This window comes from Quercus lobata, chromosome 12, assembly GCF_001633185.2.
Source record: "Quercus lobata isolate SW786 chromosome 12, ValleyOak3.0 Primary Assembly, whole genome shotgun sequence".
NCBI classification, from domain to species: domain Eukaryota; kingdom Viridiplantae; phylum Streptophyta; class Magnoliopsida; order Fagales; family Fagaceae; genus Quercus; species Quercus lobata.
This window is the reverse complement of record NC_044915.1, coordinates 36,970,904-36,982,877: the sequence shown is the minus strand read 5'-3', so window position 1 is coordinate 36,982,877 and position 11,974 is coordinate 36,970,904. Positions and strand designations below refer to the sequence as shown.

Sequence of the window (11,974 nt, the reverse complement as noted above, 5' to 3'; positions counted from 1 at the left end):
ATTTGTGGTATTTTTAGCATCACTCTTAAAAATAAGTACCAATTATTTAAAAAATGTTATATTTTTATAAAATTTTGGGCTTTTTACTAAGGGAGATGGAGCCTTTTTTTAGTAGGAAAATTTTTTATTTGTTGTGGGGCCTTAGGCCTAGGCCTTGAGCCGGCACTGGGTCCAGTGCTTTTGTACACCGGACTCATCAAGATGTGAATACGTGATAATTATTTGACATGTATCTAAATCTCAATGGATCCAGTACTTTGGAGCACTAGGCTTAAGCTGATTCCCTACATATAAGAAGTGTGGTAAAATTTTTTAAAAGTCATTTATTACACCAGATTTTTTTTGAGAGTACACCAGATTAATTGAAGTCACCTCAACATTACCTTAGTCACGGAGGCAAAAAAAAAAAAAAACTTAACTAGGAAATTGATAACTAACATTGAATTTTTTAAAATTTCATAGACCAAAATCAAACTTACCCCAAATTTTAGGGATAAAAAATCAACAAATTATGATAAATATATTCTAGCTGACTCTTCTCCCCTTCCTTTTAATTTATCCTTTTTCATCCATACATACGTTATATAAATATATTAAAATTAGAAGTATAATAATGCAAAATGTCCACGAAGAAAAATATATTTTACTAATGGAGATTTGAATCTGTGGTTTCTCTACAACAATTGGTTCCACCAACCTTCTTATTGAACTTTAGTCCTTAAGTGATGGTATTATCTATGGCTAAATCACTAAATATTAATATCTCAAATTTAATTGTCAATGTGGATGCTGCTAAAGTCATTGCCCTTGTACCTGCTACCAATGTTAAAATTGCCCCCAATAGGGCCGAAACAAAAGGTACAATGAAACTTTGTTAATGATTGGGCTGGGTTCAGGTAATTGGGCCTTTATATACGACCAAGATGCGGATTCTCTACTGGACCGAGTCATTTTACATACTAATCTCTAGATTCTCCACAAAATCCTCTAGTCTTTATTAATCCAATCCAATTCTAATCCAGCGGTTCTCATAATCAGGAAGCAAATCAAAAAACCCCACGTGCCGCCACCCCGCGTCAATCTCACAAAACCAACACAAGCCACGCAACGCAATAATAACTCACACACCCTCGATTCCCTAAATTAACGTCACTCGCACTTTACTCCACCCACCCACTAACTTTGTTTCTTTTTTCCCTATCTATCCTATTCATTCCCAGAAACCAAAACAGTTGCTCTCACTCGTGCAACCGCAATCTCAATCTCAATTCTATGAAATGGCCTCCGCCTCCGTCGTTGACAACCACCGCCTCGAAACCCTGCCTCTAATCGACCTCCGCCTCCTCTCTCAGTCTGAACTCTTCTCTCTCTCACTCTGCTCTTCCTCCTCTTCCAATGCCTCCTCCCTTTCCTCCTCTAACGACAACGACGACGTTTTGATCCCCAAAATCGACCGCTCCGTCTTCAACGAATCCGCCGGCAGTCGCAAACAAACCTACTCTCGTCTCCGCCTCGCTCCTCGCAAACCCCAGTCTCCTTCCTCCACTTCCTCCTCCCCTTTTTTCCTTCCTCGCCAAATCGACGAAGAGAATTCACAAATTATCTCCCTCCTTAAACAACTCTTCGCCTCCGAAACTCACAATCATGACCTAGTGCCATTTCGGGTCGAATACGAACCGTCCTTACCCGATCCATCTACCGAGGGCTTGCAAAATGTTCGAATCGAATACGAACCGTCGCTGCTGCCTGATTCTTCGAATGCCGGCTTCCAGAGTGTTCCGATTGATGTTATTGGCGGCAGCGGCGGCGGCGGCGGCGGAGAGAAGAAAAGGAAGCGAGGGCGGCCGCGGAAGAATGAGGTTATGATGATTGAGCGGAAGGTGGAGGTTCTTCCAATTGTGCCGGTTAATGTTGGTGTTAGCAGCGAGGGGAATAAGAAGCGGAAGCGAGGGCGGCCGCGGAAGGACGATAAGAGTCGAAAAGATGAGAGGAAAAAAGTGAGAGATGTGAATGTGGTGGAAGAGATGGTGATGGTGAATGAGAAAGGGGATGTGGTGGACGTGGCTGCATTGGGGAATGTGGAGGATTTGTATGGTGAAGAGTTGAAGAGGAGGACAGAAGGGTTGCAGACCAAGGATGAGTTGTTAGGGTTTTTGAGTGGGTTGAATGGAGAGTGGATGAGCTGGAGGAAGAACAGGAGGATTGTGCCCGCTAGTGTTATCCGCGACGTGTTGCCCAGAGGGTGGAAGCTTATGCTCTCTATCAAGAAGAAAGCCGGCTATGTATGGTTGCATTGCCGCCGATATATAAGGTTGTCAATTTCTCTTTGATTTTTTATGCTATGTTTCAGTAATTTTGTGTGTGTGTGTGTGTGTGTGTATAGTAGTTACTTGTTAAGTTTGACATTTGAGTATGATTTAGTAAGTATTACTAAGGAAGAATAAGAAAAAGAAGACTTATGGAAGTAGGAAATTAAAGTGAATTTTTAACATACAACATGTCTCAGTTGTCTTCTGCTACTTGTGGATATGAGGTGTCTATTGTTGAACTGTATAGCTATGGTCAGGGAATATCAAAATGTTTATATCCTGTTAATATCTGGTGCCTGGAGTGTGAAGAGAACTTATGATTTTAAGGATACCCCAATGAAGTTTTTGAGCTGTATGTCATGAATTTGATAAAATTTATTGATTTTAATTTCTAGGAAATATGCCAAGAGCCTTGTAGCCCAATTGGCACCTCCTAGTATTTCCAATGGAGAAAGATATCCAGGGTTCAATTCCCTCCTCCCCCATTGTGACTTTCAAATATATATATATAGGAGATTTTTTTTTTTTTTTGGGTATTTTTGGAGTGACTACGGCTCACTATGAAGACAATTTGGTGAGGGATTCTTCTGTGGAAGATGGAATTTTTCTTCTAATGCTTGCTGATTCCAAGTAAGCCCAACTGCTCGTGGCTAGTTCTATTGATTTTATCACTTGATGTTTAACTCAAACTCTAGGTGTCAATTTTAAGATCCAATCCCTTTGTTTCCCAAACAAAGTTCCTCTCTTAGAGTGCATCAATTTTGGTATTAGAGCAAACATCAATCCATCGATCAGCCTCCTCCACCACCAATGACCAAAATGCCATCAACACCAATATTACCTAACAGATTGTTTGCAATCAACAAAGCCCACAATCACCAATTTGACACGGTCACACATAATTGATCCCAACAACCCATATGCCACCTGTTTGGCACCACAATCCACCCATTACAATGAATATAAAAGCGCAAGATTAGCCACAACCCGAATCCATGTTTTAGCCATAATGGCCACCAACAATAAAACAACATTTGACTCAAGGCCCAAAACCAAATCAAAATTCCATAAATAAAATTTAAAAAAATGAAAAGAAAAAAAAGAACCAAACTATTCACACCATTGATAGAAAAGCCTAGCTAGCTGTCCCATAGCTATTGTCTTCGAGCCAAACAGTCCCAATTGCTGCTGATTACTCATCACAGATTGTGACTTTGCAAGCACCAAGCTGTCCCCATCTTTAATCACTGCCAAACAGACAATATTGAGTCATCCTTGTGCTGGTGAACCTGTTTTTTAAATCCCCGTGCTTTGTCGACATCATTTTGTCTAAGACAACCTTACAGTGGTTGTCACCACTGAGATCCCCTAGGCAAATCTGACCCTGATTCCGAGAACCGAAATGTCTGTTTCACTGTGTCACCTCAAAGCACGATAGCTTCTATCACTAACTGCAAACCATCATTTGCTGTCGACAGTCAACCACTGACTGAGCACCGTGTTTGACATCAATCGCAATGCAGTGGAACTGATGGAAGTTTTATGATGAACACAAAATGAACCATACCCAGCCTAATTAGACTTGCCCTGATCCATTAGGAGGGAAAACTATACTTGCATTTGACCCAAACCTTTAAAAGCCAAAGTTTGCAACCGACCCAATCTAGTCTACCTAAACCCAAGACTTCACCTGAGCCGACCTATATGTGGGGAGAGAAAGTTCAATCAAAACCATAGCTTTACAATACCCAAAGAAGGGGAACAATCCTTTTGCCTGACCCAACCCATCAAACCAATTTTTTTTTACCCAACCTGACCCATTATGCAAAAACAAAGCTTGAGAATTGATCTGACACGTTTAAGAGATCCAAGCCTGAGCCATCCCCCACCCAATCCTCAGTTACCTTCACTAAAGCCTCAAACATTTGTTTCTCAATCACCACCATTTTATTTTCTCTCAATTGCAATGGTTTGACTTACTTTAATACAGTTTCCAAATGTAGTTAATTAGCTCAATATGAATAGAATAAAACTTACTAGAACCTGAACTGGCCTTGTTTTATGTATTTGGGTTGTTTGTCATGGCCTTTTGGATTTTCTGTCTTTGACCTGAACGACTTTGACTCAAGCTGATTTTGCCAAAGTCATTTCAACTGCCATCGCATTTATGTTCTTGTTAAGAGCATAAATTTATATAGTCTATGAAAGGATTGTTCTCAAACTTCTTAGATTTACATCAATTATTTGATTTCTTCCTCATGGGAATGGATCTTTTATGTGTAACAAACTAATTAGATTTTACTTGCTGAGCTTTTGGGTCGAAATTAGCTTATTCAGGTTGGATTTTTGGGATCAATCTTGCCTTTAAATGTTAAATTTTTTTTGGTTTTCTTTAATGTATGTTGTTTCATTATGTTGGAAAGTATGGTAATTATAATGACTTCGAACTGTGCCTATCTTACGTCAGTTATATCATGGAACTGTTGGATTTTACCTTTTTTTCCTTTTCTTTTCTTCTTTTGCCTTATGTATGATTAGAAGGGTGTACAGCTACTTTCATTGATCTTGGTGCTTATTCTTAATTCTTTTTAATGCCGTGTGGTTCTTACTCAATTTGCCGTAATTCGGAATCATCCAGCCCTAATGGACAGCAGTTTGTGTCGTGCAAGGAAGTTTCATCACACTTACTTTCCTTTTCTGGACTCCAAGATGCAAGCCAACCCAGATCTGGTTATACTGATGAAAATTTTCAGTTAGCTAGCAAAATGGATTTTGGAGATGTAAGTGTCTGGGATCTTCATCTTACCCATTTAATTTGATTTATATTTATATTTACAAGGTTTGCAACAGGATGCAGATCCTAAACTTGAAGATGCGAAGAATGCTGATGACCTTGTTAGTTGTTCACAGTTCCCCTTGACTTCTATATTAACTGATGAGAAGCAGGACACCTTGAAAACACAGGATTCAGGGATTCAAACAGGGGAAGTTTTAAAATGCCACAAATGCACCATGACATTTGATGGGAAGAATGATTTAGTTCATCATCTGATATCATCTCACCAGAGTACGGCAAATAGGTGTAAACAAGGTACGTCTATTGCTGATGGTGTAATAATTAAAGATGGAAAATATGAATGCCAGTTCTGCCATAAAATATTTGATGAGAGGCATCGTTACAATGGCCATATTGGGGTCCATGTGAGGGACTATGCAAAGAGTGTTGAGGCTTTGGGAGTATTAAAAGGCATGCAGAAGGGCATTGTCCCTGCACCAACCAGAGTTCTGCCATCAACCTCAAAGATGCATGAATCTATTGGAATTGGCAGGGAAAAACCTCCCACTGCTGGTGTCGTCAATGAATTAAGTTCTGGTTTTTCTCATGGTATAATAAAAGTAGATAATGTTACTGAAACTTGTGGTGACACAGATGGTCATTTGCTCATTCTTTTGTCTCAAGACAATCAAAATGTAAAGGCTGACAAAGATGACTATACTTTAGTTGAGGAATATAGTGATAAGCAGGATAAAATTTGCAACATGAATATGGATGACTTGGTGAAGGTAGACTTGGCTACAGTTTTTGCCAATAGATGTAATGCTTGTCCAGTCGATGAAAATTCTCTTAAAAATGAGAATAAAATTATTTGTGAATCTTCTGATGAAACAAATCCCCACAAATGCATTCCCAGTGGAATTGATAATTGTGTTGCAGAAAGTAAAAGTTTTGGAAGCTGTTCACTAGCCCCACCTGGAAATGAGAGAGCTTTTGTTGTTGAAAACAATGTGATTGAAGCATCTGTCCGCTCAGTGAAGGAGCCACAGCTGGAGATTGGTTCTGAGAGCGGTTTTCATACTTTGAATGGTAAGGATAAATGTAGTGGTGAGGATTTGCAGGACAAATGTCTTACTAGCACAGTTGAAGATACGAAATTTGACAGTGGTTGTACATTTGAGAATAATGAGTCAGTATCTGGTTTTGACAATCATCTCAGTGGGCTCAAGGATGTTTGTACTAATGTTAAGCAGCAATGCAGTTCTGAAGTCTGTTCGCTTTTACCATTTGGGAATGAACAAAGATCCAGTTTAATGAATAATGAGAACGAGATTGTGAGTTCCTTCATGGTGGAGTCTCTGCAGGAAGGGAGCTCTGGAAGCAGTTTATGTAGCTTGTCTACTGATAAAAGAACATGTTCTGCCAGCAATATTGTGAACAATGTTTCTACTAGCACAGGGGACAAGCCTAGATTTGATGAAGTCAATATCTCTGGGAACAATGTAATTGCAATTGGTTTTGGGAGCAATCATGCTTCCCAGAGCAACGAAGCTGTGATTAGCATTAAGAAAGATGGGAGTTCTGGAAGCTCTTTACACATTTCATCTTTGGATGAGGAATGCATTGTTGATAATAATGTAAATAAGAATCCCCATTGCACAATGGAGGAGCCCTTTCAAGGAGAGGCTTCTAAAAGCCATGTATTTGCCCCATCTGCTGATGAGCAAAGATCTGATTTTGACAATAATATGAATAAAGTTTCTACTGACACATTAGAGGGGCTCAAGCTTGATGAAGTCGAAAGCTGTAAGAATAATCAGTTAAGTATTGCTTTTGACAGGAATGAAACTGGAGTAGGTGTGGATACTACTGCTTGCAGTGAGCAGGAAAAATGTTTTAAAGGCTCTTTACTTGTTTCATCTGCAGATGAGCATGGATGTGACATCTGGAATGGTACAAAGAAGGAACTTAAACAGACAAGAGGTCCTTCTGAAAGTGGCTTACTTAGCCAATCTGATTATGAACAATACCAGGTTAATATGAATGATGTGAATAAGGTTTCCTGTAGCTCAATAGAGGACGCCGGAAATAAGAAAGTGAAGAGCCCTTGGAGCACTGAACTGTTACCTGCTTTTGACACCCAGGCAGGTCTAGATGTGCATGTGACAAGCACTATGCAGGGACAAAGTTCTGAAGGTTGTTCCTCTGTTCCTTCTGGGGCTGAGCAAACATTCTCCGCTGATAATGACGTAACTGGCGTTTATAGTAGTGCAGTGGGGGAGCTTAAGCATGAAAGAGGCTCTAAAAATGGTTGTGAACAAGTCGAAAATAAGTTGAATAGGTTCTATACAAGCACAGTGTGGGAGCAGCCCAGATTCGAAGACATGGGGAAGCCTAGGGATGCTGATTTAATGATGGGCTTTGGAAATCATGCCCAATCAAATGAGGATGTCATGGAAGAGCTTATGTGGAGAACTAACGAACAAAATGTACAGCAGAGCGGTTTAGCCAATAGTTCATCTCCTCTGATGCCATTGTCTGAATGTTTACCAAACTTTGATGTAATGACAAGCAAGGTATGAAGCATAACTATTTTTGAAGCAACAGTATGTTGCTTGGGATAAATACAGAAATGTTCATGCTTGATGAAATTAAACTACTAAATTTTTTTCTTCAATAAGTTTCTTTTCATTTTTTTTAGTCCTGGATTATTTTTTGATATGTCATAGGATTACTCATTTGCCATCAATTTATTTCTGAAATTCACTTTTTATCTGTCAGACAGCAAGAATATGATGGATCCCTTGATTTGTTTGTGTTGCACATGGCTAGATATATTCCTTTGTCCCACCCCTTTTGTGTAAAAAAATGTTAAATTGCTTGCTTAGAGAGGATTATGAATTCCTTGATTTGTACATAGAACCAATTTGGGCTGGCTTGGGTGATGCCCAAATCAGTACTTGAACTGTTAGAATGTTGGAAGGTCAGTTTCAGTGCCGCAGAAGAGCCAAGGTGTGGCAAGCCTTGATCATGTGTGTCATGTGAATTCTGTGTTACAAAAGAAACAGGGGGTCTTCAATGGAATCAAACATCATGCCTTTGTAATCAAAGAGCATATTTTACAGTCATATTTTGCTCTAGGAGGCACCCCCTCCATGTTTTTGTTGATTTTAATTGATTGTCTTTTCTATTTGTATCCTTTGAAAGGTGATTGTACAATTATTATGGTGTCTTTCCCTTTTTCTTTTCTAATTAAAATTTCATTTATCAGAAAAATAATAAAAAATAAAAATAAAATAAAAAAACATAGAACCAATTCAGACTGCCCCCTTTCTTGGTCATTAAATTTTTTTCTTCATTTATTTACATTTGTTTTACTATAAAGGCTGAAAAGGTTACGCTATGTGGTATTGGAATTTTTCAGCAGCATTAAACACATGCTACCTTTGTATTTTAATAAACAGGGTGGAGACAAAAGTTTCAGCCCTAATGAGAGATTTGACAGCACATCAGGTTTAGAAGGGCTTGGATCAAGTAGCATAGCACATTTGGAATACAATTTCCTGACAACGCAGCCAAGCCCTAATCCAGAGGAATCAAATGTTTTGTCTTATGATGCAGAGATGGAGCAAGGGTTTGATTCATCTATTTGGCTTAAAAAGGAAGCTTTGCCTTTGTTGCCGAAGTTAGCAAGCAGGCATCAGGTCAGGACTGCGTGTGTCTGGTGTGGAATTGAGTTTCATATAGAATCTGCCAACTCTGGAATGCAACCAGGTTCAGTGGGTTTTATGTGTGGAACCTGCAAGGCTAAGTTCTCTGGGCAATTCAATGTATTGTAATTGTCCAACTGTCCTGTGACACCTTGTAAGGATTTCTTCTCATATAACCCAATTCCTGTCAAGAATAAGATTTTGAGATATGAGGTAATTACTAAATCTAATTGCATGAATGCATTTGTTCTGTGTTTTAAAGGATAGGTTGATCCTTTTATTAGCTTTCTATATTTTTTAAGATGGCTAATTACTACAGCTTTCTTATTCCTTTTTTCAAATGTTACAATCAAAGTGAACAATAACTTACAATTATGATGACATTAGAATAAAAATTGCTCTAAGTTCATTTGTTTTCTTTTTTTCTTATTCCAAGGCAGTATCTATAACCTCTCACCTCCTTTTAAGGAGGCTTATAATGTTTCTGTTAGTGTGTAAAATGTCTGATCCCCAAGGAAGGATAATGATCATGCATAGACATCTTCCCCCACCCCCCCCAAAAAAAAATATATTGGTAAAACCCAAAAGATAATATGAATGTATATGTCACTGATGATTTACATTGATAGCTTTTATATTTTCCAGGTAATGGTAGACACCAGTTGGAAAAAATGATCACCTGCTGATAGACTCGTATAGCTGCACAGGTTGGTCCTATGCAAGAGCCTGATTTTATAAATCTGGTATGGCGCCCTCTTTTGTTTCATTTTGGAGATCAGTTCGCGCATTATTCATTTTTCCCTTTAGGTCCAAATGATTGTTTATCAGAATACTGACAACAGATTTGTGGGGTTCCTTTATTTTGAGGACCCATCTTTCCCACCTTTGACAAGAAAGAAATAGGATTGCCAACTGTAATGGTTTTATGGGCTGACTTGGGGAACGGTATTGGCATAACCTTGTTGCCCCCTTAACTTGCGCTCTCCAAATATCTACTTACCTTCTTTTTTCCCCCAATTTTTCTGCCTATATAGTTCCTGCTTCTTATTGTTGTATTTGACTAAGATTGCATTTTACCAACTCACTATTACCTCTATGGCTCTATATACTTTAAGATCATACATGGTTCTCGTAGTGTTAGGAAGGAAAAATAGGGGGAAATTTGACCTGGATAACTTCTGGTTTTTTTTTTTTTTTTTTTTTTTTTTTTTTTTTTTTTCTAGAGATGCTGCAGGATCATCTTTAAACCTTGTTTGTTAATAATTTGGTCTTTAGAAAAGGGTTTTTTTTCTTTTTTTTTTAATTAAAAATTAAAAAGAGGGTATTGTTTCCTGGCCTTGGGTGCAATTCAATTTGTGGTAAGAAAATTAAGAAAATTCTTTAAATTGCGACAATTGTAAAGCATTGTTTGCGTCTTGAAAAGTCATTTCACTAAAGTCAATTTACAACGAGAGAGATATCAGACATTATGGTTTGGATTACGCTGCAATAGTCAAAAAGGCAGTGAGATGCCAGGAAACTTAGGGTTATTTGGTAATGTTGTTTTAATAACGTTGTTTGTATTTTTTAAAAATACGTGTAGTTGAAAAAGTATTTGGAAATACATGTAATGTTATTTAAACACTAAAAACTATTGCTCAAAACACCCTACCAAACAGCCCCAATTTCATGTGGTTAGTTTAGCTGTAGTTGGCAGTGGAGGCACTTCTGGGACTAAGAGTACACCTTTGAGTTTTCATTGTATCCTTCAAGGTTAACAATTTTCTTTTTAAAATAAAAGGCTTATATATAAAAAGCAATATTTGTCTATTTGCTAGGGGAAAAAGTATGATTTTGCTACTTTGTTTTTGTTAAAGAGAGTATAACTGGTCTTCGGCTTTGTAAAAAATCTGTGCTCAAGTTATGTATGGGACGTCGATGCCAATGTGGTATCTTGACGATTCTATTATATGTAACTAAGTTCGAGAGCCAGACGATTTGCCAAGGAAGACTTGCTTGTTACTGATCTCCGAAATTTTTATATTCCTTTTAAAATAAAATAAAAAATTTATCTTAACTCGGTAGGTGGTGTGAGTAATACTGGCGTTGTCACAACCCAAAACGCTTATTCCATTACTGAATACTCTTAAAAGCAAATACTGCCCATGCACCTTTACTGGTTTTGGGTTTCCAAGCTTGGTACGACTCGCATACACCAATTTATTAAAGAAAAATCCCCATACACAGTTTCCATCTGCTGTTATTTTATGTTAATATCTACAATTGATATTAGAATATCTATATTTTAAAACATGAAAGTGGATGTTAAAAAATGAGTGTTATCCTTTTATTTGATTCTCTCATATTAATCTATTTATTCAATAATGATCGCAAATTTTGCTATGCAATTCCCTTTCCTCACTTCAAAATATCTTCCCCACGGATGGAAAATAAAAATAATCACTTTGAGGCCAAAATTCTAATCGAGAAGGCTTCAAATCTTCATTATCCCAAAAAGTCATTGCTCTTGAAAACCTTGTCAATGTTTCGTATCTTCAGATTATAATCAAATTCAGAATGCTAGAAACATCGTATGCGGGCCACTTCAACAACAAAATTTGATCTATGGCTACCCGTGATCAGTGGCGATGGAGATTGCTGAATATTATACAACTCTCTCTCTCTCTCTCGGGTTAAAAAATGAGTCTTAATAAAACTACCCCGAAAGAGAGCGGGAATCAGTTACATGGATTACATTATGGGTGCTTCCAAATAGTACTGTCAAAAATTATTGAAATTAATGAATGATGTAGAGCATTCACTTTGGGGGAGCTATATTTTTTAGCTTTCAGTCACTTAAAAAGTTATTTTATCTATTTTAAATTTTTAACATCACACTTATCAATACATCCAGCATCAATGATTCTATTTTGGCAATACTTTATTTAAATAATCTTTCTTTATTCTTTTTTTATTCTTTGTTTTTCAAAGGTTGTATTTCTAAATAATGGTCTAGTGCAACAAAAATATTTTTTTAATCCTAATGTTTCTTAAAATTAAAGATTTTTTTTTAATTTTTTTTTTATTTTTATTTTTTATAATTTCATCAAAGGAATGTTATAATGTATTTCCCTTATATTTGTTCAAAGAAGTAACAAGCGATTTTGCCTTCAACAAGTTTTAGCTTTGGGTTCAGGGAT

At 37.4% G+C, this 11,974-nt stretch overlaps 1 protein-coding gene across 1 annotated transcript; it reads left to right on the top strand.

Annotated features, from left to right (window-relative positions):
• Positions 1-1,140: 1,140 nt before the first annotated feature.
• LOC115969835 lies at positions 1,141-9,916 on the top strand. The gene is made up of 5 exons (XM_031089453.1): positions 1,141-2,311; positions 4,948-5,089; positions 5,160-7,661; positions 8,550-9,008; positions 9,441-9,916. The coding sequence occupies exons 1-4, from the start codon at positions 1,278-1,280 to the stop codon at positions 8,922-8,924; spliced, it is 4,053 nt and encodes a 1,350-aa protein (XP_030945313.1). The 5' UTR covers positions 1,141-1,277; the 3' UTR covers positions 8,925-9,008; positions 9,441-9,916.
• The last annotated feature ends 2,058 nt before the right edge of the window (positions 9,917-11,974 follow it).